A 26,927-nucleotide genomic window follows, 5' to 3' on the forward strand; every position below is an offset into this window, starting at 1 on the left:
GGGTGCTCCAGTCTTTATTTGCATCAGGGTGGGGAGGGGCCTCTTGCCACAGGACAGAAACTTCTGGCTGGCAGCTCTCACCTCTTGCTGGCTGCAGGGAGACAGGCTAGGATGACCTGGGGCCCAGACCCCTGCCCAGCAGCCCCTCCCAGCCCGGCCACCCCCACGGCACCTGGCAGCTTCAGCCACTTGGGCACTTTGCCCAGGTCCCTCCTCGAGGGCTGGGCCGGCCCAGGGCCGGGCTCAGGGGGCCCCATGGCACCGTCCTGGGCAGCTGCCTCTGGCTCCGGGGGCGCAGGGTCCAGGACTGGCAGCGGGGGTTGGGGGGCAGCGGCCCTGGACATGCACCTGGGGGTAGGAGTCCGAGGCAGAGGGTTGCAGGCTTGGCAGTCGTGGACGCTCCCACCCCCGGGCACGCTCCCCTGCCTCCAGCCCTCACCTGGCCACCAGTGTGTCAGCTGCAGACGGGGCAATGGTGTGTTCCAGCAGCTTGGGGTCCAGGTAGAGGCCTGTGGGAGGCCCAGCCCATCCTCAGGCCATGGTGGAAGAAGGGGACCACCCACCACTGTGCTCTGGCAGGGGGCAAGGCCTGGGCAGGTGGCTGTCCCGAAACCCCAGGGAGCCATGTATGGGGGGTAGGGGGTCAGGCCGCAGGTTCCCTTCCAGACCCAGAGGCAGCTCCAGGGCCTGGGACTGGTGGTGAGCAAGGGCCCCACTCACCTGCAGGTTCCTCGGCTCCAAAGTGCACCAGGGCGGCAGGGAAGAGCTCTGCCTGCAGGGTGGGCAGAGGGGCTCAGGGCCTGGTGGGCACTGTGGGTGGGGCCCAGCAGGGGGGATTGCACTGCAGGGGCACGCCAGTCCCTCCCAGCAGTGTGGGTGCTCAGCCCCCAGGAGCTCCTGCCCCTCTTCTGGCACCAGGCCCTGAGCCAGCCAGGCTGGGTGTCTGAGCACAGCCCCCAGGGTCCAGCCCCAAGCACCAGCTAGTGAGGAAACTCTTGTCCCCTGTGCACTGGCCTGGTCATCCATCCACCACTGCCCGGTCCAGGATGCAATGAACACTGAAGGCAGTGCTAGGCCTGGATGCCCCCACCCCCAGCAGACTACAGCAGGTCAGACTGATAGGTGGGGGTGCAGGGAGGGGGCACTGGGGGGCCCAGGAGGCCAGGGCAGCTGCCAACCCTTCCCAAGGGTGCCCTGGGCTCCCCTCCCCCCAGCCATGTTGCCTAAAGTACAGAGCTTGGGGTCTGTAGGGGTGGTCAGGTGGGCCACCCTCAGGCTGAGGGGGGGAGCCCAGACCCAGTAGGAGCAGCTGGTTGGGGACCAGCTTTGAGGGACCTGCAGCTGGCCCATGTCTGCCACCTGTGAGGATGCTCGCTGAGACCCTGAAAGCTACAACCCGGTCTGCTGAGTGGGCCGGCGTGAAGCACCCCCCTCCAGGTAGGCCCTGTACCCAGGCACCTCCCCGCAGTAAGTCCCATCTGGGGAGTGGCAGCAGGGACTGACCCCACCTGCACAGGTGGGTGTGTCCTGAGAGGCCCCCTGTGGTGGGAGGCTGGGCTGTGGTGCAGAGCCCCAGCGTCAAACCTGACACCCGCCCCTGACGACCTCTATGGAGGACGGTGGCCGCAGCCCCAAAGCTGGCGGAGACTCCTCAACCTGCATGCAGTGCACTCGCCTCCCTGACCCTGCTCCCAGCATTAAGGTGGGGGTGTTATCCAGAGAAGCATCGAGGACAGGCCTGGGAGTGCTGTGACCACAGCCATGGGCGAGTGACAGGTGAGGACCACGATGCTCTGAGACCCCCACTGAGATGCCTGGGATCAGCATCTCGTGGGAGGGGGCACTGCTCTGGGGCCTGGGTCAGGGGCTGGCCAGGGGGCAGGGAGCACGGGGAGGCAGCGCCCCGCCCTTCCTGATGTGGCCAGACCCTGCCTCATGGGACCACCCTCACAGCACACCCACACGATCCAAGCCCACCTGCTGAGGCTGGGCCCTCTGGGGGCTGCTGGGCTGGAAGCCGGGAAAGAGCCCCCCACTGGCCTGCGTCCTGGGGACCCAACCAGACAGTGCGGAGCAAACGGCACAGGCCACCAGGAGGCCCACAGCAGGCTGCCCCTAGGCTAGGCTGCTGTCCCCTACACCCACCAAGGGCTGCCATCCTCTGGGACACAGGGCAGGCCCCCGGGCAGCCTCCTGGATGGCCCGCAGCCAGAGTGCAGCCAGCCAGGGACATGAAAGCCGAGGCTTCCGCACTGCTCACTGAGGGCGGGCGGGGGCTTCCTTCCCTGAGCCCTGCCAGCTCTGGTCCCGGGCGGGCCGCCACCCCGTGGAGGCCCCGTGGCTCCAGGCCGAGCTGACGATGAAAGGAGCCGGCTGCTGGTAGCCAGGGGCAGAGTGGGCAGGGAAGGCAGGACCCAAGGCACCTCATGGGGGGGTCTGGAAGCCGACCCCCTCCCTCCCACAACACCTCCAAGCCCAGTGTGGGTCAGCAGGCTGGCTGGGGGGAGGTGTGGGCAGAGGCCTGGGGCCTCCGGGGGCCCAGGCGGCCCAGGCCCAGCTCCCGTCCGCCTCGACTCCATTCTTTGGTGAACATCCAGCTTTCTGCCTGGTCTCATCCCTTCTCCCCACAACCGGCAGCCCCAACTCAGACCTCGCAGGGCCTGCGGGCCACTTAACGAGGGCTGGCCTCTGTTAGCAATTAAAATATCGGAGGAGGCTTTGAAGAGGGAACCATTAGGCCCAGGGCCGGGGAGGCCCTCCCAGGCGAAAGGACGGGCCACCCCTCCGGGCTCTGGAGGGAGGCCCAGATCAACGTTCCGCGCTCTCGCCCTCCCTGGGGGCTCCGGAGCCAACAGGGGTGTCGGCGGAGCAACAGAGCAGCCGCCAGAACCCAGGGCCCAGCAAAGGGAGGCGGGGGCAGGGTAGCAGGCAGCCAGCAGACCCTTGAGCCAGGGCTGCAGCTGCCCTGCAGCTGGCTCCGCAGGGAACTCCTGGGCAGCAGGCCCCCTGCAGGGAGGGCTCTGACCCTTAACCCTTCAGGAACTGCCCAGCTGCCCTGCCTGTGGGTCCCTGCTTGCCCAGACCCAGAGCCCACCCACTCTGGGCAGAAAGCGGGGAGGCTGGAAAGCCCCAGGGCCAGCCTCAGAGGCTCCCCGCACCCTCCAGTCCCGAGTGCAAGTCACCAAAACATCACACTCCAACACTGGCCTCGCCCTGCAGGGTGGCCCCAGCAGCCCTCCCCCAGGCCAGGCAGTCAGTACCTGGAAGAGGGTGAGTGTATGGTCGTCCAGGGTGGTTTTAGGAGGAGTGATGACTGTGGAGAGATCACTGCCTTAGAAAGGCCTTGCCCCGCACCGCCCCCCCCTCCCCGCCCTCCCACTCCCCAGGGAGATGGGCCCAGGGCCTGCAGCCTCAGCTGTCTGCTGTGGCAAACTCCTGTGAGAGGCTTGGTTGGCGAGGGGACAACCTGGAGCAGAAGCCCTATGGGGACCCCCACACTCACCACCCCCACAGCTCCTGCAGGCTGGGGGACCAGGCTGGAAGCTGAGGGCCGAGGGGCACCGGGTCGGGACAAAGGCCACCACTCGCTCTGAGCTCCAGATGTGGCCTCGGATACCAGCCACCTGCCCACAGCCCTGTCTCTGGGGACAGAGCCCAGGGGAGGGGTGTGCTGACTGGGCTGGGGGTGGCACTCACACAGGTGGAAGGGCAGCTCGGGGTCCCCCAGGTGGCTCCTCACAAAGTCCCGCAGGTCTCCCACTGAGGAGGAAGGACAGGGTGAGCAGGGGCTTGGCAGGCAGCAGGGCGCCCACCGGGCACGTCCCAGCTGCTGGCCCTCCGTGGGCCGGCCGACCTCTGCACAAGTGGCCTTGGAGTCCTGCCACCAGCCCTGAGCAGCCTGGCCTCCTTGATCTCGGGCATCTGGCACATGGGCCGGACCCAGCCCTGAGGGTGGGAGTAGGAGCTGGTCCCTGCCCAAGACCACAGCTGCACCTGGCACGGGCCACCCCAGGACCCCCCCTCCCCCAAAGAATGGACTTTCTTTTTGCTTCTCACCCAGAGTCGGGGACACAGGTGAGGGGCAGCCCCAGGCCAGGGACTGTCTGGGGGCCTCTGTCCGGGACAGGGGGGCCCAACAAGCATGTGGCGCCAGCCAGCCTGGCCCCCACCGCCCCCCACATGCCCTGTGGTTCAGAGACGCCACCTGCCACCCGAAAACAGCCACTGCTCAGAGCCCAGGGGCCAGGTGGCCGCAGCACTAGGGGAGCCAGGTGAGCCAGGAGAGGCCCTGAGGGGCCCCAGGAGCCCCGGATGCCCCGGCGAAGTGCCTTCCTACCTGTCTCACTGGGGCGGAAGAAGCCTTGCAGGATGTGGCGGTCGGGGAATAGCACCCTCAGGGCTACCTGGGGAGACAAGCCCAGGTGTCAGCACTGGCCAGGCCTCACCTTAGGGGTGGGGCAGGGGCTGGGGGAAGTGCCAGTATCTCCTGGGGTCTGCTGACCCCGCCCAGGGGGCTGGGTGTGAGGCCCTATCGAGCGCCCGCCAGGTGGGTTTTCGAAGACAGTGACCTCTGCTCCCTCAGGAGCTCAGGCCGACCAGCCCTTGGCCGACCGAGGTGGGGCAGGGGCAGGGGCACGGGGAGCACAGGCCCCTGCCCCACTGGTACCTTAGGGTATCGCTCCAGCTTCTCCTTCGTCTGGGCCTCCCTGAAGGCCTTGGTCACCAAGGGGGCTTCCTCCAGGCGCTTCCTGTGAAGAGGGTGGGTGAGGGCCCGGGTCTCCCCCGGAGGGGAGCATCCTGGGAGCCCGACCGGCCCCCACCCCATGGTGCTGCCATGGGTGTAGGTGCCTGAGGCCTGGGGTAGGAGCAGGGGACGCCCATGGGGCAAGGCGCACACCCACCGCTCACTCTTGAGCTGGGCCAAGCGCCTCCGCACATCGTCCACGGTCACCTCGAAGAACTCATCGGGCAGCTCTGCCGGCCGGGCCTGCGGCAGCTCCTCCCGGTCAGGGTGGCACACCACAGCATCCCGGGCCGCCGGCTGTGGGAAGGGGCACAGCTGAGGGGGTCCAGCACCCGGCCACTGCAAACCCGGGAGCTGAGCCTGGGCCCCATCTGTCCACCCGAGGCCAGGCCCAGGTCTGGCCAGGAAGGGATGCCCGCTCATGGCTACCTGCTTTGCAGTGCTGACGTGGGACCCTCACTCCCCGGACCCTGGCCCTAAGGTCTCAGCTCAGCCCCTGCTAGGGGAACTCAGGCACTGGGGTGAATGGCAGCTCCTTGCTCACTTCCTTTCCCCATGGGTGATGTCTGCCACCTGGGTCCCCGGGGCTCAGGGAGCAGGGCTCTGGCCGAGGCCACGTCAGGGACTCCCAGAGAGGGGTGGGGAGAATGGCAGCCCCCAAATTAGAGGTTCAGCAAAAACCTGCTGACCACTGGCCCCACAGCCGGGCTGACCCCACCTCCCCTCCCCGGGGGGCGGCCTGGCCCTGCGTCTGCCCACCCTGGGGACACAGGAAGGGACAGCGTCACTCCTAATTGGCAGCGAGGTTGGTAGAAATTACAAGGCAGGGCCCACTCTGCATTCAATGCCTCTGGGTGGGCAGCTGCGGTGAGCAAGGGCCCTCTGAGGTCTGTGCCGCCCAAGGAACAGCTTGGGGAGGTGTCCACCCATTGAGGGAGGGGCTTCTGAGGAAGCCACCCCCTGCCCCAGAAGGGCCCCAGCCTCTCCCCTCAGCAAGGCAACCGCACCCCCAGTCTCTCCCACAGGACCAGGCAGGCTGGGCAGCCTCTGGGGACACACTTCCCAGGTCATCCCTTCCCGCGGCCTTCGTGCAGCCCCACCAGCGCTCAAGGCCAGGCCACGGCCCTGGGATGAGCAGGCCCAAGCTGCGCAGCACTCGAGGACCTGCTCCCTCCGCGCACCTGCCAGGTGTCTCCAGAGCTGCCCCCCCCCCCCCCCGCCAGCCTGCAGTCTGGCTGGCCCCTGCAGTCACCAGGCGCACCGCTGTGACACCCCTCTCTGGTGCTCTCCCAGGGGCAGGGCTTTGGGTTCATGGAGAAGCCCCTCTGCCCTTGGAGTACCGAGGCACAGTGACCAGGAAAGGCTGACCGAGGCCCCTGGGGGCTGTCCCTTCAAAGCCACAACCTCCCTGCAGCTGCCTCAGGCGGTCCACGCCACAGCTTTCTGGGACAAGACACCCGGCGCCGGCCGCCCCCCACAGCCACGGCGCCTGCATTCCTGCAGGGCTGAGAGCGCCCCGGCTCCCTGGGGGGAGGTGCCAGGGCAGGACAGGCATGTGCCATGCTGGGAGCTCTAGGAAGAGGCCCCCCACGACTCGCCCCAAGAACGCAGACCTGGGCGACATGCCGAGCCGGCCACGCTGGTGGGCCCTGGCCTGGTGACACGGCCTCGCCATCCTCCCAGCACTCCCAAGGACAGCAGAGTCCTGGGGCTGCTGATACTCTTGGCCTCAGGCAGGCCCTGGCCCACCAGAACTCACCGACGGGTATAACATGGGTGCCTGAGCCGACACGAAATGTCACCATGCCACCAAACAGGGACAAGGAGAAAGAAACCATGAGGCTCCATGCCTTCGCCCTGGGCTTCCGAGGAGAGAGCACCCCCTCAAGGGGGGGCGAAGGGCGGCCGGGGCTAGCTCCCCACGCACCTGGCACTGCCAGGGCCACAGCCTGGCCTCGGCTGCTCTCCCTGGTAACGGGCAGATGTTGCGCAGGGCTCACATCGGAGGCAGGTTTACAGAGGGTTCTGGATGGACCTAGACAAGACTCAGGCAAGGGGCCACAGGTGCCCACCACGAGGGACGAGAGGTACCTGAGCCTTCCCCACCAGGAGTGAGTTCCTACGTGCCAGCCGAGGGCCAGGCCCTGGGGTCCAGCAAGGGACCCCAAGCTGAACCTCACAGGGGTGTCCAGGGCCACTGGTGGGTCGCAGGCTCTCAACGAGAGCCCAGAACCTTCTCCGCACTGCTGACAGCTGACCTCTGCAGCCTAGATACGCAGGTCCACTCAGTGGAGGCGCCTCCACTGAGACCACTGTGTCACCCCACTGGTGACAGCTGTTGGCCACTAGATGACAGTGGCCAGTGGCCCAGGAGGCAAGTAAGAGGGACAGGAGCACCCCCCTCGGCTGACGTTCACGGGAAGCTCTGGGCGACGGGCCTGCTCTGGACCAAGGCTGGACTGACACCCAGGCCATTTAAAGGTAGGGACCCAGTGACTGGCGGCCAGCTGCAGACGGCCACCAGTGCCTTCAGCAAAGGGCCCCGGAGGGGGCCTGAAGGGAGCAAGGCATGAGCTCGGTGAGGCGGCAGGCACAGCTGGCTGGACGTGGAGGGGACAGGGGGCTGGCACCTGGCCGAGGCGAGGGCCCGATGGCCCCCCCACTGCCAGCAGACACACTCCAGCAGCCGCCACACAAGTGGCTGGGAACCCGCTTGGGCGCACGGCGTGCCCTCGTGTCAGAAGTGGTCGCCGAGGCTTCATCTTCTTGACAGTAATTTTCCAGGACGCGATGACACCCGGAGAAAGAATGTGGAAACTGTCTGGGGGTGACCTCAGCCCAGATTTCCCGGCTCCCTTGTGAGGGCCCCCGGCCCCCCTCCATCCCGCCCTCGCAGTCGGGCTGTCCCCTGACAATGGTCTGGGTAACGGGGAATGCAAAGCGCTTCCCCTTGAGGCTTGGAGCGGAACCTAGTCACTTTGCAGGGCCGCTGGCCAAACCTCCCCAGCCGCCCCTGGAGCCAGCCGCCCCTGGAGGGCGGATGCAGCCGCAGTCCGAGAGGGTGGGACGGCCTGGAGGCTGTGGCCTCAGCTCGGGGCTCGCAGAGGCGCAGGCCCCAGTCCCGCCAGGGGCAGGCCGCCCGCCCTCCCCAGCAGAAGGACAGCTCGGTTCTTCAGGAGGGGCAACACTGGGCCGTGGCAGCGACGCCCGCATGCTGGGAGGCTGGGTGCCCCACTGAGGACTGAGGTCAGGTCAGGGTCTCCTCGCCCCCATGCCCGACAGCTACCCTAGGGGCACGGGTCCTGCAGAGAGCCCCTCAGGCCCGGTCAGGACGGGGGTCTGTGTGTGCAGCACTGCACCGGCAGGCAGGGCATCTGTCACTCCCCGAGGCCCATCCCAGCGGAGACCCAGCAGGACGGGTGGCTGGAGGGCACCTGCCCATCACCAGGCTTCAGAAACTGCTGCCCTGTACGCCAACAGACCCCAGTGAGTGTTTTGATGGAGGCACACTGGGCCCTGGGCCTGCAGGAGATGGGGCTCTGGAGGGGCCTCACGGGCCAGCACCAGGCTGAGGAGGCGGCAGCTGGGCACCTCCCAGCCCCAGCCTGTCACGGGAACAGGATGAGCAAAAGAAGGCTGGCACCTGCCCCAGACAGGGGACAGGGTGACGGACTGAGGAAGTGCTCCAGCCCAGGTCTTTGGAGGGCGGGGACTGGGTGGGGAGGCCACTGTCAGCGCCTGTCCTGCCCAAGGGACTGGGACTTTGGATCAGGGACCCCGTGCCAGCTGTGAGGGGGCGCCCGCTGGGATGGCCGCCTGCGTGCACAGAGCAGGGAGCGCCTCTCGGCGGGGGAAGGACTTCAAAGGACAGGCCAGGGGCCGCCCGGCAGCCCAGCTTCTCCCTGAGCCCGTTCTGATGGCCAGTTAAACTACCTTCTAATAATTAATGTTCCGACATCAAAGGCAGGGTCTGTAAACCACCCTGGGCCTCTGCCGAGGACCTGCCTACATTTTATCCTGTCTCTTTCGACTCTTTATTTAAACCCCAAAACCACACGCAGGCAGGACGTTAATGGGGAACTTGGGAGCTCCTTTTGATTCCTGAAGTGCACCTTTGAAGTTCCCCCAAAGTTCCGTTCTGCTCCCTTCTCCCCTCCCCCAGCACTGAAAAGGGACACAAAGCAGACACCATGTGGCCGGCCAGCCCTCTGGGTGTGTGGCTGTTAGTGACAGGAGGCACGAGGCGGGCGGGGGATGCTCCACCAGCAGCTGCAGGGCCCCAGATCAAAGGCAGACCCCGCCTGCCTGGGGCCCAGGGTCAGCACTGGCGAGGCACTGGGGTCCTGTGCCCAACAGCACCCACCTACGGGGGGGGCACAAGCCCAGGCCACCCCCGGATGCCCACGGGGCCATCAACAGGTTCCCAAGACATGCGGCAAGCCAGGGCCCACTTCCTATAACCTCTGCACCTTCAGGTTGGGAGAAAAAGGCAGCTAGCCTGGCTGCCATGCCTGCCCCAAACCCAGAGGCCCCTGGGAAGAGCAGGCCTGGAAGGAGTCCAGCCCCCCAGCACCCATTCAACCAACCACATTGGCCTGATTCCGGCCACAGATTCCGGACCCAGGTGACAGACTGGGACTGGGGACGCCCGCCAGTTTCTAACCTGGCCTAGAGGTCAGCGTGGAAGCCAGCAGCACGCCCAGAGGGCTGAGGCACCCCACCCCCCAGGATAAACATTCAAGGAACTCAGGACTGCTTTGGCCCCCAGGCCCCCCGCCGTCCACTTGGCAAGGGGCACCAACGCGGTGCACGAGGAGCAAGTCTAGCCACCTGGCCTCTGCAGGGCTCCTCCCCACAGCTGAGCCCCCGAGGCAGGTGCAGGCTCCCCCGCCCTCCAGCCTCCCCAGGCGGGTGACCTGGAGGCAGAATTAGGAAGGGGCTCCAGAGGGGACAGGCGGGTGGGTGGCGTCAGCCCCATGAGCCCCTTGGTCAGTCTCACTTTCGGACACACCGGCTTCCAAACTGACGCGTGAGTTCCCATGACCGACAGCGCGGCCAGAAAGGGGCGCCCTGAATGGGGCCGGCCCGGGGAATGGGGGGATGGCCGGGCAAGGGCTGCCCCAGCCCCACCACACAAAGGCACCGAAGGGTCTCGGTGTAGAACACACAGTTCATACAGCTCAAGCAAAGAAAAATTCTCATAAAGAGTAAAAACTCAACTCAGTAAAAGCTTTTCACAGCCCACCCCACCCTCCAGAGAAGCTGCAGGCTGCCCTCCGCAGGATGGGGTCGAGACAGGGGTGCCCACCGAAGCCGGTGCTGCTCAGTGAAGTCGAGCCGAGAAAAAAGAAAAGGGTTGACAGAGCTGGGGCGACTGCAGGAACCTCAGCGGAAACCAGAAGCTGCTGGAAGTGACACCAGAGATGAGTGACAGCAACCCAGGACCTGAGCCAGGCCCCCAGCCACCGGGGCCTGTTCCAAGCAAGTGTCCTGCCACTCCGAAGCAGTGACCCTGCCCCCTGGCAAGGCGGTCTGGGAAGGGAAGCCAGCGGTGGGACCTTCCCCATCCAGCAGCATCGTGGGCAAGGGTGCGGGTGAGTGCACCGTGTGGGTGCAGGGGACCTGAGCACTGGGCCGAGACGGCAGCAGCGTCCCACGGCGACGCCCACCCACACCTGCAGCTTTGGGGGCTGCAAAGGGGACAGCGAGTGGCCCAGCTGGCCAGCATTGGGGAAAGGTCTCTCTCTCAGTGTTCGCAATGCTTAGAGGCAGCCACAAGCCAGAGGCTGAGCAGAGGCCTGCTGAGTGGGACTCGTGGACGACCCAGGGGGCAACACCTGGGCAATCTAAGTGAGCCCTCACTGATAACAGATGGGGGTCTCTGAGCCTCTGAGGAAGCAGTCCAGTGGAGAGGCCCCCAACCCCAGGCCGACAACGACCACGCTGCGTGGACGTCTTCCCAAAGAGGCCGGGGGGCACTTTGGGAACACACAGCTCCTGTCCCGGAGCCCCAGCTCCAGGAAGTCCCAGAGGTGCTCCAGGGGAGACTCCGGCATCACCACGGGGGAGAGAACCGGTCTCAGGGGCAGCCCCTGCCTGTCCTCCTCTAGGGAGCTCTGGCCAGGGCAGGACCAGCCAGACCCACAGAGGACCAGTAGTGGCTGTGGGGGCGGTGCCCCTGGTGCCCTGAGGGTCCCACGGCTCTGCAGAGCGTGCTCCCTTACCCGTTCCCACCCCCTCGGCATGGCCCACATGCAGGGCGCCTCCGGTCAGTTGGGGAGGGGGCCGGTGCAGGTGGGTGTGAGACCCAGGGACCAGTGAGCACCGATTAAGCCAGAGGTGCCGGAAGACTGAGCCAACCCAACCCAGGGCCAGCCAAGTGCTGCTGCGGAGCTGGCCTGACACGCCCTGATGGCGGCCAGGCCCACAGGCTCGGCCACTTCGTCACAGGCCTGCAAGCTGCAGGGCCAGCAGCGAGCACAGGCTTCCACGCAAAGACGTCCCTGCTGGACACCCAATGCCCCACACCGGCTTGTGTAGAGCCTCGCTCCTCCACCCTCTGCTCGGGTCTGGGCAACACGCACCCCGGCCAACCCACAGACGGTGGACAGCTGTGGGGACCTGCGGCTCCGGTGTGAACGTGGCCTAGGCCCCCTTCACAGCAAAGCCACCCGCATGGGCAGAGGGCGGCACTCCGCAGCACCAGCCAGGACCAGAGTGCTCGGCGTGCCCACACCCACGGGGGAGGGCAGGGCCACTGGGCACCGGAGTCTGCCGATACTCATCACACTGCATCTGAAATGGCGCCGCACGAGGTCGCCTGGAGACAGAACCAAACCGGGAGGACGCTTCCCTGGGGCCCCCAGGCCCCCAGGCCCACAAGTGAGGCATGGTTAGGAGGAAGGCCCCCAGGCCCAGCTCACCACTTACCAGCTCCGGCTCCGGCTCCGGCTCCGGCTCTGGCTCTGGCTCCAGCGGGGGCCTTGACTTCTTCGGCTTGGAGGGGCCCCCAGGGCTGGAGAAGGACTTGGGCAGTCTGGCTGACGGTGACGGTGGACTCCGTGCAGACCCGCAGGGACCCCCCAGGCGCTGCCCCCACCCTGAGAAAGGCACAAAGGGGGCTGGTGAGGGCTCCTTAGAGGCTGGCTTTCCCCGGGTGTCTGCTGGCTTCGGGCCCAGGCTGTCCACATGGCCAGCCCCCGCGGTGGCCGCTCCGTCCTGCCGGCTCACATCGCCCTGGCTGAGCCCCTGGGAGTCCCAGGGAAGCAGGGGGCTGCTGGCCCCCTGCTGGGATGACAGGGAGGCAGCCGAGCTTGCTGGACTTCTGCTCCAGGAGACCCCAGGCTCCAGCCCAAGGGCGGAGTCGCGCGGCCGCATGGCAAACCTGGGGGCCCAGACGAGAGTGAAGTTCAGCACACAGGTCCCAGTGTCCACGGCACCCACCCTGCACCCCGCCCTTGGGGCTTCAGCGGTGGCCCTGGGGGGTGGGGGAGGGCCCCAGCCGCCTGCCCCTGTCCTTTGACACCCCGTTTCCCCACAACACAAGGGCCCCAAGGCCCCACCTGACCTGAGGATGGCGCTACCCCCAGTGAGGCCCAAGGACTGCAGTGTCGTGCTCTGTAGGGCGGCTCTGCCAGTCACCTGCATGGGGGAGATGAGACAGGTGGGCCCCAGCCACCCCCCAGCCCCTCACTGGCCCTGCCCACAGCCACACCCCCTCTGCCTGGGTGCTGACGCGGCCTGGCCAGCACCGGAAGCCTGGGTCGACAGGCTCGGGCCTGGGTCAGCCACACCTGGCCAAGTGACCAGCCCCCTGAAGGCTGCAGTGACCACGATGGCCCTAATTTGGGCCCAGGCATTCACCTTCTCCAGGGGAGGACATGTCCCCCCAGGTCCCTCCCTCTAGAAGCCTGAGAACCCCTTCCCCTCACAGCCCTGGTGGGTGTATCTCACCCACACCAGGGCCTCCCAGGGCCCCTCGGGGACAGTGACCACCCCAGGCCAAGAAAGGGCACTCAGCCAGGTCCAAACAAAAAGCCCCTGTGAGCCAGGAGGGTCCCCGTCACAGGCAGGCGGGCGGGGACAGGCAGGGCCTCTGCCAGGCAGGACCTGCACCATGCTGCCCTCGGTTTTGAAAAAGATCAAAACGAAGCAAAGCAAATATTTATTAAAATGAAACCACTTTTGTGGCTCTTGGGCTTTGAGAGAGGCTGAGAAAACAAACAGGGCGCTGAGGGCGGCTCTGGGGCGGCCAGGGCCGGGGCCCGGCTCTTTCCACGGAACACACCGCGCTCTGAGCAGCCGCCTGCTGCTTTGAAGGCGGCCAGGAAGAGTGCGCTTTCCAGCATGGAAACCGGGCCGGCCAGGCGGGTGGGGCCCCAGCGCCTACCTCGTCCCTCATGTACACGCAGACGGGGCTGGCCTCCCAGGGCTGCTCCAGACACGCCCTGCGGGGGGGGGGGGGGGAGACACGTCACGGGCAGGCCTCACACGTGCGGGACGCCGTGCTCTCAGGGAGGCACCCGGCACCCTTCCACCCCCTGAGGCCCCGCTGTGGGCCATCAGCACACGGCCTGGTGTCTCCCGCTGGCCTCGGCACCTGAGCTTGGAGTGCAGGGAAGACACAGAGCAGGGGGAAGCAGCAGCTGCTACCTCCTAGACAAGCCCTGGGTCTCTGACGAGTGTGCCCAGGGTCAATCAAGAGAGAGGCCCAGGGGCCAAGACCTGGGCCACCCTCCAGGAAGGTCGCTGAGCCCAGCAGTGCCTTGGGGCCTGAATCCACTAAGTGACCCTCAGGACAGGTCCTCGAGGCCACTAACCCTCAGCCCAGACCCATGGGCAGTGCTGGGACAGACAGGGCCGTTCTCCCCAGGGGCCTCCTGCTAGGCCAGCACCTGCAACCGGCACCCAGGATGAGAGGGCTGAGGGGCAGTGTGACCATGTCCAGACCTCTACATGGTCACGCAGGAAAGGGCCACACAGAACGCTCTCCAGGGCCTCCGACATCCCCATCACCAATAAATAAGAAAAGCGAGGGTGGGGGGCGGGCAGGGTTGGGAATATAAGACAGAAACCTGTACTTGAACAAGAATTAAATAAAAATTATATTTAAAAAAAAAAAAGAAAGAAAAGTGAGATGGACGGCTGGGCAGGGGTGGGGACCCCAGTGCCCCGGTGTCCGAGACCCACAGCCCCAGGGGTTGTAAGCACCACAGGCAGGTACTCACAAGGGGCAGGAAGTACCGTGGACACGGCACCAAACCCCAGGGTGGGTCAGAGCAGCCCCTGGAAGCACGGCTGCACTGCCCTGTTACCATGCCTCGCAGCTCAGGCCCATGTGGATTTGGCCGGGCGGGAGGAGCCAAGCTGCGGGGGAACAGTGGCGGCAGGGGCCCGGGCTGCCTGCGGCCCTGGCTGCACCCTCTGCATGGCTCTGGCATGGGTTCCGCCCCTTCTGTCGTTTGTGTTTAGCTTTTGCTTGCGCACGGCGCACCGAGCTGGGACCCACGGTCCAGAGCCGGCCATGGGGCTCCGGGGGGAGGTGAGCCCTGCCCCTGCCCTGGACCCGAAGTCACCCCAAGAAATAGGAGACCCCAGCAACAGTGGGTCAGGGCCTGGGCCTGGCTCCCCAGGACCCAGGGACCCCGGGCCTTCATGAAAGCACGAGCCCCCAACTTGCCAGAGCGACGGCCCATTGCAACCCTTCCCCCGGACCCAGTGCCAGCGGGACCACAAACCACAAACAGGGCCGGGAGCTGCTTGCCTCCTGCCCTCCGAGGCCTCTGGACATCAAACGCCTGCCCAGCTTTGATGTGCAGCTTCTCCAGAGGGATCGGGTTCCCAGCGGGTCTGCGGGCGACGCCTGTGCACACGCGAGGGCGGGCGGGGTGGCCGCAATCACTTCCAGACCGCCCGGCCAATTAGCAGACAGCCCGGCCTGCACAGCAGCCCGGTGGCCCGGAGACACTGCAGCTGGTCGAGGGGCTGCCCTCACTGGCAGCCTTGCTATCATCCCACACGTCTGAGGGGCTGAGCCGGGCTTCTGAGGAGCCCTGTTCGCTGGACTCAGGCGGGACCCCAGCCCAGGGTGTTGTGCGGAGCTTCACAGGGTGCCCGCCTGCCGCCCTCCCCAGATGGCCCCTGGCCCGGCCCGGTGGGACGGTGCCACCATGGTCTTGCCCCACTGGCCAGCCAGATGAGCACCCTGGTTGGGCGAGGGCAGTGGGGACGGCCAAGCGGGGCTGAAGGGATGCTGACGCTCTACCGCCTGCTGTCCCCACAGGTGCGGGCGACTACCCGCCTCCCGGGGACGGCCGGGGGCAGACCAAGTGTCCAGAGCCCCTTCGGTCCACCTGTCCTGGCCTGACCGAGTGAGTGGCAGCAGCACACCACCCAGGCCAGAACCACAAGAGCCAATCCTCACCCACAGGGGGCGCCTGCTCCAGGTGAAACAACTGTGGATTTCCAAGGTCTCCTACCACAAACAGTGCATAAAAATACCTATTTTTCCTATAATGACGTGTTTACAGAGTGACATTCTGGACATACCGAGCCAAGCTAATGGAATCCCTGAGATTAGCTGCCGGTGTCTCTGCTCGCCTTGACTGTGGACATCAGAGAACTCTCAGCTCCCTCCTCGCAGCCCGCACGTGCGGCCCGTCAGGTGGGCGGCCCCTCTCCAACGGCGCCCGCCAAGACCTGCGTGCCACTGGCTCCGGGGCACTGGCCTCTTCCCCCAAAACTCAGTGAGAAAAGCCAGCTCCTCGAATGTCCCACCCTGTGGGGATCCAAAAATCCCAGGGCCCCTGTCCCCCACCAGCAGGGTCCCTGCAGTGGCAGGCAGCGGACCAGCCCCTTCCCAACCCCAGCACAGCCCCACCAGCCAGCTGGGCACCTGGCCATGGCCTCAGGCCTGACGCCGCCAGCCCACCCCCACGGGAGCCTACTTTGCAGTCAGTGAGCTCTGCCAAACAGCAGCTTCCAAGGAAAGGCTGAGCTCGGAGCTTCTGGGACTGAAACTTAGGGACACCTCTCACTGTTGGCCCAGCAATTCTGCGGCTAGAACTTCCTCTTGGGGAGGAACCGGGGGGTGTACAGACCTCTGCTGTCTGCACGTGGGTGGACCCGGGGCACCCACATGAGCAGCCCCCACATAACCAGGCTGCAGAGCAAGCCGGGGAGCCGGTGCTGAGGGTTTCTGGGGAGACGTATGACCAACTCACAAGCAAGAAAGCGAGGCTGCAGTGGGTTGGGACAGCACTCCTGGGTCACTAATAACTCACATCCACATAGCTGCCCAGCCCGCAGGCCGAGGGACCTCTTGCTTCCTAAGCACTCCCTGGCCACCTCCTGCCATCACCTGCTCCCCCCACCCAGAGCCATCTCTGCATCCCTGCTGGTCCCTAAACTGTGCCCTGAGCACCACTCAGAAAGCAGCCTAGCCTGTCTGCAGGGCTCTAACGAACCACAGGTGTCCCCCAAGTGAGTCCTCACCGGGCTCTTCCCGCCCACACCTGAGGGAGCAGGCCCCTGCAGTGAACAGGCTCTCCCCACTTGGGGCTCTCACTAACTCTGCAGCAGGGTGTCCCCGGGTGGCTGTGGCCGGCACCCTGGGTCCCTGCCCCAGCAACTGAGGACTTCCCGGCCCTTCCCAGGAGGGCAATCTCATCCTGTGGAGCCACATCCTGCCTGTGGTTTACTCCACCCATGTGAGGCACAGCCTGACACCCCCTCTGTCCCTTCCCTGAAGTGGGAAGGCTCCTGTTTCTCCAGGCAGAAACTGACTCACACCATCACTGTGAAGAGGAACTTCCTTTTCAAACCTGGGCCACCCTCACGGTCAGGGCTTCACACCTCAAACACGGGTCAGCTGAGGGGCCCATCACCCACTTTTCCCATCACTGCTGGGGCCTCTCGGGTCCCCCACAAGGCCGGCTGGCCCAAAGCCAGTTGCAAAGACGCGCTACCTGTGACCAGCATCTGCCGGCACAGCTGATGAACAGGCGGCCCCCACTGCTGGCCAGTCCTTGCACCAGGTCCGTGGCGTCCCCACAGCAGGGGTAGGCACGGCTGCAGCCCACCCCCAACACTCACCTGGTCTCTGCAAAATGGCTGAGAAGCTCCCAGAGCGTCTGGCCCGAACAGAAAGTGTCCTGCAACCTGGAGCCATCGTCCAGCTGCAGAGCGATGCGGACCTGGGGGACAGCGGGACTGAGGGGAGGCAGCGCTGCCCCTGCCCCCAGGGTCGTGGGGGGTGCTGGGGCAGGGGGGAAAAATGGCAGGCCGGTGCTGCCCCTCTGCACACTCTGTGCGCTGCTGCGCCTCAACCTGCCAGGTTTGGGGGCACTTGGTTGTGCAGCCAGAAACACCAAATACACTGCATTTCATGAACTTTTTCACATTATCGGATGCAATGTTTCTGCATGTTAGCCCGCTTGTAATAACTGTGTCCCAAAATCAGGCCCCAAGTCTAAAACCTGGCCCGAAGAGGGAAAACTCCTTTCAGGACCCCCCACCGAGCGATGGCGCACCGGAACTCGCTGCCCTAGGGGCTGTGGCCAACCTCAACACCCCCTGGCCCACCCGCTGGGGCCCGGCCTGTTTCTCCTTTCTAGATCTTTTAAAAAATTGTATCTGAGCTCTGGCTCATGAGGCTCAGTGGACTGAGTGCCAACCTGCAAAATGAAAAGTCGCTGGTTCGATTCCCAGTCAGGACACATGCTTGGGTTGCAGCCAAGTCCCTGGTTGGGGACGAGCAAGAGGCAACCAATAGATTTTTCTCTCCCTCCCTCCCCTCTCTCTAAAAATAAAGAAACAAATACATCTCTTTAAAAATTTGGAGAGAGAGAGAGAAGCAGCAATCTGTTGTCCACTCACTCACGCACTCGTTGGTTGAGTCCAGCATGTGCCCTGACCGGGGAACGAACCTGCAACCTTGGCACGCTGGCACGACACTTCAACCCGCCGGGTACCCAGCTGGGGCTGCAGCTTTCTCTAAGTCGAAGTGAGGTCTGCTGTCCCTGCCAAGGGCGTCCTCTTCAAGGGCACATTCGTGTGAAGTCCCCAAAGGGAGGGGGGGCTGCCTAACAGGAAAGGCATCTCCCGACCCCGGCAAGGGACGCCAGGGTTCGCTCCACGAGGCTGAGAACTGTGGTCAGCGCCCTCGGCCCCACTGCGGGCGGGCCGTGGGGAGTCCAGCCTCCTCGTCCCTCACCGGGCAGTGGCGCCATCTCCCTGGGGGCACAGGTGGCACCGCAGTCCCGTGGGCGAGGGCCGGTGGGCACGAGGGGGCGTGCCCCACGGCTGGCCTCCTGATCTCTGGAACCCCTCGATGCTGATCCAGCGGATGGCTGGGGGCCTGGACGGAGGAGGCTGCCCCACGGCCTCCCCGAGCTCTGAGGGCTCTGACATGCGTGACAACTCCTGTGAGCCGAAGTGTGGGGCTGGGCGCCACTGCCACCTGCTGAGGTGGCAGCGGAACAACGAACCCCTAACAGTGACCCAGCACCAAGGAAAAACGCCCACCCCAACCACCAGCGTGGGAAGTGGCCCTGCCTGACCCAGGGAAGGCGGTCTGCATGCAGGACACACCCTGCCCAGCCTCCAGCTGCCCGGCCTGTGCGGCGCCCTGAAGCCCACAGTCTGCTGAAGGGGCCAGGAGCGGCCTCGCCCTGGGCACCTACCGTGTTCTCAGGCCCCTCGCGGCTGCGGGACGCGGGCACCATCTCCAGCTTGGCGTTATTGGGCAGGTTGGCGAACCTCCACTGCAGGGAGAGGTCGAGCACGGTCCTCTGAAACCTGCAACGCAGGGCACAGCCCACAGCTGCCTCAAGGCCCAGCACGGCCGGCGGTGCTGTCGGCAGCACCTCAGCCCGGGGTCCACAGAACCGGCACATGCCAGTGTGTGCTCCTGGCCACGGCGTGCCTTCCAGAGGAAAGAGCCAGCAGCAGGCCAGCTCAGACTGCAGGAGGGCAGCGCAAGACAGGAGAAGCCACCTGACCAGGGCTTTGCCGCAGACAGGAGGCAAGGACTCTGGAGCAGGGGTGTCAAACTCACCTTCACCGGGGACCACATCAGCCTCCCGGATGCCTTCGAAGGGCCAAATGTAGTTTTAGGACTGTATAAATGTAACTACTCCTCAACTAGGGGCAAGGAGCTCATTGCTGCCATCGGGTAGAAACAAGGTGCGGGGCTGGATAAAACCAGGTGGAGGGCTGGATTTGGCCCGTGGGCCTTGTGTTTGCCTCCTGTGCTCTGGAGAACCGCAGACAGAATGGCCGGCCTGACCACCCCTCCTGAGAGCCAGGCTGGCAGCAGCGGGGATCCCGGAACATGGGTGGAGATGCCCATCCCCAGCTTACAAAGCCAGGCCCTCCACCCCAGAGGGATCCTCGGTCTCTCTGCCCATGTCCGGCACTTGGGAACCATTGCACAGGGATCTGGCAACTTCAGGTCTCCCAAGCGAGCACAGTGGGTCCAGTGTGGGCCCCCAGACAACAGGGAGGCTGGGGCCTCAAAAGGACCAGGTGGGACAAAGAGGTCAGATGAGTCAGGACAAGAGCCACCTGGGGACAGGAGGGAACCCCAGGGCCCTGGCACGCCCGTGGGTCGCAGCTAGTGGGCCATGCTCCTCCCACTTCACAATGAGAGACTCGGGTGAGAAGAGCCAACAGGTGGCCAAAGCCAGAGCTGGGGCCACCAACCTTGGGGCGCACGTCGGCTACAGGCCACATGGGCTCCCGAGAGGAGAAGTGAGAGGCAGGACGGTGGGCAGACTCTCTGCCTCAACTGTGGGCCAGGGTGGGGGTCAGGCCAGGCGGCCTCAGAGCCTTCCTGACCCTGGCCCCTCTCCTCCCAAGCCCCACAGCTCTCAGGACCCCCACAAGAACCGCCGTCGTCCACCCTTCAGACCACCGGGTCGGAGAAAAGCTCTGCGCATGGTGCCTGGCAAAGCCCCAGCACCCTGTGGCCTCGAACGCAAGGGACACAGAGAGCGAATCACAGTGCGCGTGAACAAGGGGACCTACAGCACTCACCAGTCAGACCTGAGCTCTATTTCTAACGAAGTTTAGGGAAAACTAGGGCACTGGCAAGACTGTGTGAAATGGGAACAGAGTGGTGGCCGGTGGCCTACAGGCCAGCACACCGCTGGGAGCAACACGGTCTTCTGACCTTGGGAGCTTATAAGGCACAGGCCTTCGGAAGTGTGAAAGGCGTTCTGACACCAGGCCAGAGACTTGCGTCACAACTTCAACACCCAGTGTAGGATGGGATGTTGGACCCACAGAGGAACCAGGGCCAGAGGCGGGGGAGGGGCCCTTCCTGGCAAGGCCGGCTTCGCAAACAAACCACAGCTGACCCTTGAACACCACAGGGGTGGGGCTCAGCGCAGTCAAAAACCCCCGTGCACAGATTTTGACTCTCCAAAACCTTAGCTACAGTCGCCCCTCCGCGTCTGACAGGGACCAGCTCCAGGGCCCCCAGACACCAAGATCCGAGGACACTCAAGTCCCTCCTGTGAAGCGGGGCAGATCAGGGTGGACGGCGGTCCACACCCACAAACTCCCAACATGAAGGGAAACGGTACTGGTATTCACAGAAAACACCCGCAGAGGCGGACTGTGCGGTGCAGAGCTTGCTCCTCAGGGGCCAGCTGTGCGCCATCAGCAGGGGGACGGGCACCAGGCAAGGGTTCAGGCAGGCATGCGGCTCTGTGACAGGGAGCCAGGGGACGACCCAGCCCAGCACAGGGGCCCTGGGTTCTTAGCAGTCAGGCAGGGAGCTGGAGTGGTGAGAGGGTGCAGCCACTTAGAATGTCCTCTGCTCAGAGCCCTGTGCGTGACACAGCACGGGGAGGCTCCGGAAAGCAGACCCCCACGTCCCGGGCTCCTCTCTGACCCCCGAGTGAGGACAGCCACAGTGTAAAGGCATCCCACTGCCGGGAAACACACCTACTGTGAAACAGAGGCCCACAGCCACCATGGGCGCCAGTCCTTTCCTGTTTCAGACCCTTGGGAATTAGCCAATGCCCCCTCTGGACAGTGCCCACAGGCAGAGACCCCGGCAGGCAGCGGGGCTAAGGAGCCACTGCGTCACCCAAGGTGCAGGCCTCTCCCCACTTCCCCGAGACCACTTCCTAGCGCCCCCAGAGCCCCAGGAATCGCACAGCGAAGTGCACCACAGCCCTGCACAGCAGGTTGGATGGCAGCCCCTATAAAGATCCGCCCACATCCTAACCCCACAACTCATGGCAGTGACCTCATCTGGACAGAGGAACTTTGCAGATGTGACTGAGTTAAGGATCTTGAGATTATGTCATCCTGGATCAGGGCAGGTGCTTTTGAAAGAGAGAAGAGGCATAACAGACAAGGAGAAGGCCATGTCAGGAGAAGGCAGGGGTGTAGGTGACGTGGCTGCAAGCCAAGGGATGTCCGGAGCCACCAGGAGGCTGATCAGGCAGGAGGGCCCTCCCCTAAACCTCAGGAGAGCCAGCCCTGCAACACCTTGAGAGGGCCTCCCGGCGCCCAGAACTTAGAGGACAGGCTTCTGCAGCTTGGGGAGGGGGGTGGACGAGGACCGCAGCCTGGCCAGAGCCAACTCACTTCAGATCGTATTCCCTGGGGTTGAAGTCCTGCCGCCGGCACGTGTCCTCCAAAACCTGGGGGTGAGATGAGAGGACGTGAGCCGCTGTGCTGGCCTGGTGGCACGGCTGGCAGGCACGGTGGCACTGAGGCAGCAGGAGGTCTCCCAGAGGGCTGGTTGGCTCTGCTGGGCAAAGCCTAGTAAAGCCACGTGAGAGCCTAACCCCTCCACAGCTCCATGTGCCTCATCCATGACCTCCTGTTCACTGTCCTCTCCTCGGTGGGCCTGACTTGTCTCCCCAGCTCTGCTGGACAGTCCCCAGGCCAGCCCCCAATAGGCCATCACAGGACATCTTCCTACACAAGCTCCAGACCCCTCCCCCACTCAGAGAGAACAAAGTCCAAACCCGGCCCCCCTTCCTGCAGCGCTTCACCCTCCTCCCAAAGAGCCAACACCACACTGCCAGCTCAAGCGGGTCCTGCATGCAGAGGCCCCTCCACCCCACCCTGGGGGCTCCTCCCGGCAGACCCTGGTATGCGCACTGTCCCCTACACAGCAGGGCCCAATAAACATTTCTGATGTGTTGGATTCGGAGTCAACCAGCTGCCGGACGCAAGAGCAGCAACTGACTCAGCAAGTTAGTTTCCAGGCACAAAAGCCGGCACACCCAGCCAGGCGAACACCGGCTAGGGGACGCGCTGGGATGGGGACACGGGCTGGGGACCCGGGAGGCTAGCTCGGGCGCGCCGCGGACTCGGCGAGCTGTGCAGACGTGCCGACCCCCGCCAGCCTGATCCCAGCCCCAAACACACAGGGACCCGGGAGTACAGGAACCAAGCACGGAAGTGGGCGGGCCCTACTGCCAGGAGGCCGCCCATTGGGCGTATCGGGCCCCGCCCCGGCCCCGCCCCGCCCCCCCCGAGCCAACCGCGGGAGCCGGCCCAGCGCCCCGGCCCTCGCCCCCCACCCGTCGTTCCCTGTCCGCCACCCGCAGCCGCACCTGCAGGAGCACGGTGCTTGGCGTCACCTTCACCGTGTGGCGCCGCCCGTTTGGGGCCAGCACGGACACCGCGGAGCCCCCACCGCCGGCCGGGGCCGCCATGTTCCGCTCACGTGACCCGCCGCCGCCGGCTCAGCTTCAAACAACTTTATCGGCAACAGCCCAGACAGACGGCCACGCGGCCGCGGGGCGGGGCCTGGGGCGGGGCCTGGGGCGGGGCCGGCGTGCGCTTCCGGACACGCCCGGGCCCCGCCCCCCTGTCCTGGCTGTGGTGGGGACTGGAGCGCCAAGCTCACCCAAACAGTCCACGGGGCTGCGCTCGCATCGCTGCTTGGCCCGGACGGCAAGAAGAGGAAGGCTGTGCGGGACGCAAGCTCCCCGAGGCCTGGACTCCCGGCTACTGCGCTCCGGCCTGTCCTGGGTCCCATGTGCCCTGCGATCGTGGCCCCTCCAGTGCAGCGCCCGACCCCCTGCCTCTGTTCTTTCCCCCATGTTCCCAGTCCCCTTCGACTATCTTTGTCCCAGGGGTGGTGTGAAAGAGACAGCCCTAAATGGGGAGAGCAGATTCAGCAAAAGTCAGAGATGAGCGTCCTACACTGTCGATGTCAGGCTCACTCCAGCGGCAGCTAAACCCTCGGGGAGAACGCGTCTGTGGAAGCTGGGGAGGAGGCATGTATGGGATCTTATCGGCCCTCCTGTGTGGACACCGGCCCGCCTTCCTGTAGGTGGCACATCCTCCTCATAAGCATACTGACCAACAGACACCCTTGTACGTGTTTGAAATTCACGTCGGAACACTGTGGCGACACCTGGTCAAGCCCCTTTACTGACCATCCAGGCCTCCGCTGGCTCAGAGACACCACCCGCCAACCTGCCTGCCCCTCCCTGCCATTGCCTGGACCTGTCCACTTCTACTGGCTCCCGTGGGTCCCATCTGTGCCTAGGTGGGCACACGGGGCCTTGGAGAAGACACCCTTGGGGCATTTCTGACTAGTGCCTGGTCCAGCTTTCCAACCCCGTATTTCAACCCGTCAGGACCCCATGGGCAGCTCTGTGGCAGTCAAGCCCCCCTGCACCCCCTGCACCCCTCCAGCTCGGCAGCCTGTGGGGGCTTCCTCGGGCCTCATCTGCACGGGGACAGGCCTTCCGTGTCCGCTCGCTTGTTTACTGTCTGTCTCCACCCTGGCTGGCCGGTCCGCCTGGCCTGCGCCACACTGACACGCAGAAGTGGAGCCTGGCACAGGGCGGGTGCTCGGCAGACATCTGCCGGAGGAGTGGCCCTTCCAGAGGAGACAGACAACACTCGCTCCCCCGAGGGCACGGCCGCCTCTTTCTGCTTCCCCGGTGGCAGCAGGCACACGGGCAGGGGGAAGCAGGAGAGGCAGGGCTGGGCCGGAGCCAATGAAGCCAGGCTGGGACCCCATGAGGTGCCTGCGACAACAAGCAAACTCCAGAGATGACCTCTAAGCGCCATGGGGGGACATGGGAGTGCTGGACCCGAAGCTGGACAAACCTCCAGAGACAGGAAACACCCAGAAGATCCCTTGGGGTCCCCTTTGGACAGAGGTTTATTTTAGGCCAGGGCCAAAAATTCAGGTGGCAGGACATACCAAAACCCCCATCCCACCACCGAAGGAAGGGCACTCACTGGCCTTGTGGCCAGTTTGCCTCCGGTCAGAACCTGCAAGCTGGGGCCATGCGTTCACTCTCATGGGAAGGTTGCCTCTCTGGGCTTGCCTCCCCCAGCCTCCCCTGCAACTTGGCACCCTTGCCTGGGGCTCCATTCCAGGCCTGAGGTGCCCAGAGTCCAGAATGTGATCACAGCAGGGGCCACAGAGGGGACTGCGGGGTCACAGGTCATCTCCGGCAGGTTTGCAAGGCTGTAAAGGGAAGCCTAGCTGGGGGCCCCGAGGTTCGTATTTTTCTTTGCAAATCTAGTATCTTAACAAAATTACAATCCCTACATTAGTGTTCCTAGCAGCTCTATTTGTAACAGCCCCACACTGCAATAAGTGCAGATGTGCTCGGGCGGTGAGCAGGTGAACATCCTGTGGTCCATCCCCACGGAGGGGGGAGAGGGGGCCAGCACCCCCTCAGCCAGCACTGGGGGTGAGCAGAGTGCAGGGAGGCAGCACCCGGGAAGCCTGCCAGCCACGACGCCGTCCAGAAAGCTGCGCACACTGCAGGGTCCCACTCATCCAGCTCAAGGATAAGGGCCCGTCTAAAAACAGGATAAAGAAGGGCCACCTGATGCTTGTGCTGGGGGGGGCGGTTGGGGGGAGGGAGTGAAGCAAATGCAGGAGGACAAGGCCAGGGACCTGGTGTCAATGGAGCCGCTCAGGGTCTGACACGCCCACCCTCCTGGGACACACAGCTGGGCCCCAGTGACCAGGAAAACTGGAAGAAGGTGGCGCACCATCTCCGCATCCCAGCCTGGTGGTGCAATTGTAGTGAAGTTTTGCCAAATGTTCCTGTCATGTGGAAAGCGGACGAAGTACACAGTATCGCTCTGCATGTGACTCTGTGACTCCACAGTCATGACAATAAAAACTTCAAATAGGTGCCCTGGTTGGTGTGGCACAGTGGATTGAGCACCACCCCATGAACCCAGGAGCCACCAGTTCAATTCCCAGTCAGGGCACATGCCTGGGTTGCTGGCTGGGTCCCCAGGAGGGGGCGTGCCAGAGGCAACAGGTTGATGTGTCTCACAAACATTGATGTTCCTCTCCCTCTCTTTCTCCCTTATTTCCCCTCTTTCTAAAAGTAAATAAATAAAATATTTTTAAATTTTCAGTTAAAGCCCTGGCTGGTGTAGCTCAGTGGATTGAGCACGGGCCTGCGAACCACACGATCGCGGTTCGATTCCCAGTCAGGGCACATGCCTGGGTTGCAGGCCAGTTCCCAGCAGGGGCCAGTTCCCAGCAGGGGATGCATGAGAAGCAACCATACATTGATGTTTCTCTCCCTCTCTCCTTTCCTTCCCTTCCCCTCTAAAGATAAATAAATAAAATATTTAAAAATAAAAATAAAAATAAAAAATAAAAAAAATAAATAAATTTTCAGTTAAGGCATAACACCTAAAAACAAGCTAGCATTTAATACAACAACCCCCAGCGTTTCAGCTCATCCCCGCACCTGCACGGAGAGGCACCCAGTGCCAACACGCTGTCACACGCGTTTCCCTTTCTGCGTCTCCGTTTGTGTGTGTATTTCTACTTGCTCGGCCCTTGAAGAGGTCCAGGCCCTTCCCTCCAAGCACCAAGCACAATAAGGACCTTCTCCGACGCGAGCCGTAACCCATCCCTACACCCAACAAACAGCCGCAGATACAAGAACACTACCCAATACCCAATACACAGCCCTCATTAGAACCTCCCTTGTCCCCAGTGGCCCTTCCGACCTGGTGGTCACACTGATTGGCGGTCATCAGTTCACACCCCTTGAACGGGCCTCAGCCCGCCCACCTCAGACTTGTTTTAATCTTTCACCTCTCCAGCATCTCTGAAGAGCTCAGACCTGCTGCCTTGAGAATCTTCCGCTGGTTGGATCTGTCTGACCCCGCCCTGGGGTTAACTGCCCACGGCATGCGGACAGCACAGATGACAGCACACCAGAAGGTCAAAAACGTCAGTCTGTCCCGTTGGCGGGCACGTGGAGTCTAAATATGTGGCCTGCCAGATTCCTGCAGGGTCAAGGTCCCCTGTCGAGTGAATAAGCCATAAATGCAGTGTTTTTCCAGTAACCATTTACTCAACAGGTTTATCAGTGCACGGTCCTTGCCTGAATCCACCACTACACACATGGTCGCAAAATCGTGAATTGAAACACGCACTGTTCTGTACACCTGAAACCTGTGTAATTTTATGAACCAATGCCACCCTAATAAATTAAATCTGCAAAAAGAAAAAGAAATGCTTCCCCCTCCCTCTAAAAAATTCTCAAATACGAATTCATGGATTCTTTTTTCACTCAATTATTCTTTTTGATGCTCAGATTAATCCCGATTGAGCCGGAAAGCCCGCCTTCAGCTGGTTCCTGTACATCTTTTACAGGGGTGGATTTTATTTTTATATTATTTGAAACTTAGAAGAAAGTTTTCAGAACAGCACCAGGAGCGCCTGGGCAGCGGCTAGACAGGATCTCCATTGTCTGAGTGTGTCGTTGCCCCGTTGCTCTGGCCTCTCTCTCTCTGCGCGCGTGTAACGTTTTTCTGAACCCTGGAGAGCACGTTAGCGGCCTGTGTGCCTTGGCCGATCGACCCTGCAGGGTGGACTCCAGAGAGCAAGGCCCCCCCCCCAACCTCCCACCGGTGGCCCAACCCCAGGGCACCTCCCACCAACGCCAGATCTGAGTTGGTCTCCCCGCCTCCGTCTCTCCTTGCCTGCTTCCTTCGTCCATGTAAGAGACAATCAAAGAGAATTTTTGTGAGTCTATTTGAGCCAAACTGACAACAGTCGACAGGAAGCAAACTCTCCACAGATGGAGAATACGCTCTGGAAAAAATGGCAGCTTTACAGCTTATTTTATCGTAAACTTTATTTGTATTTATTTTGAGAGAGAGCGAGAGGGGAAAAACGCATCTGTCTGTTGTTCCATGTACT

At 63.6% G+C, this 26,927-nt stretch overlaps 1 protein-coding gene across 5 annotated transcripts; it reads right to left on the bottom strand.

Moving 5' to 3' along the window:
- Nucleotides 1-25,751, bottom strand: ASPSCR1 (ASPSCR1 tether for SLC2A4, UBX domain containing). Of its 5 annotated transcripts, none has more exons than XM_037068566.1 (16): nucleotides 25,727-25,751; nucleotides 21,347-21,402; nucleotides 18,427-18,541; nucleotides 16,838-16,938; nucleotides 13,134-13,191; nucleotides 12,312-12,385; nucleotides 11,675-12,128; nucleotides 4,902-5,041; nucleotides 4,667-4,748; nucleotides 4,337-4,403; nucleotides 3,697-3,759; nucleotides 3,261-3,313; nucleotides 721-772; nucleotides 440-509; nucleotides 173-348; nucleotides 1-91 (listed from the first exon to the last, which is right to left on the bottom strand). In XM_037068566.1, the coding sequence occupies exons 3-16, from the start codon at nucleotides 18,466-18,468 to the stop codon at nucleotides 78-80; spliced, it is 1,446 nt and encodes a 481-aa protein (XP_036924461.1). In that variant the 5' UTR covers nucleotides 18,469-18,541; nucleotides 21,347-21,402; nucleotides 25,727-25,751; the 3' UTR covers nucleotides 1-77. The 5 variants fall into 5 exon arrangements, with proteins under 5 accessions (XP_036924461.1, XP_036924442.1, XP_036924435.1 ...); XM_037068547.1 differs by lacking the exon at nucleotides 25,727-25,751 and adding an exon at nucleotides 22,327-22,513 and having other exon boundaries at nucleotides 11,693-12,128; XM_037068540.1 differs by lacking the exon at nucleotides 25,727-25,751 and adding an exon at nucleotides 22,327-22,513.
- Between the last annotated feature and the right edge of the window lie 1,176 nt (nucleotides 25,752-26,927).

Source organism: Sturnira hondurensis, unplaced genomic scaffold (assembly GCF_014824575.4).
Source record: "Sturnira hondurensis isolate 20B ecotype Veracruz unplaced genomic scaffold, ASM1482457v3 Scaffold0001221, whole genome shotgun sequence".
NCBI classification, from domain to species: domain Eukaryota; kingdom Metazoa; phylum Chordata; class Mammalia; order Chiroptera; family Phyllostomidae; genus Sturnira; species Sturnira hondurensis.

What these genes read in the sequence shown, in the direction of transcription:
- ASPSCR1 (XM_037068540.1), bottom strand. Translation starts at nt 22,428, where the DNA reads ATGGCGGCCCCGGCCGGCGGTGGGGGCTCCGCGGTGTCCGTGCTGGCC. An exon ending in AGCCATTTTGCAGAGACCAG is followed by an intron (nt 13,192 to 16,837) that starts GTGAGTGTTGGG and finishes CCCCCCCCGCAG; the next exon opens with GGCGTGTCTGGAGCAGCCCT. An exon ending in CGAGCTGCCCTTCCACCTGT is followed by an intron (nt 3,314 to 3,696) that starts GTGAGTGCCACC and finishes ATCTCTCCACAG; the next exon opens with TCATCACTCCTCCTAAAACC.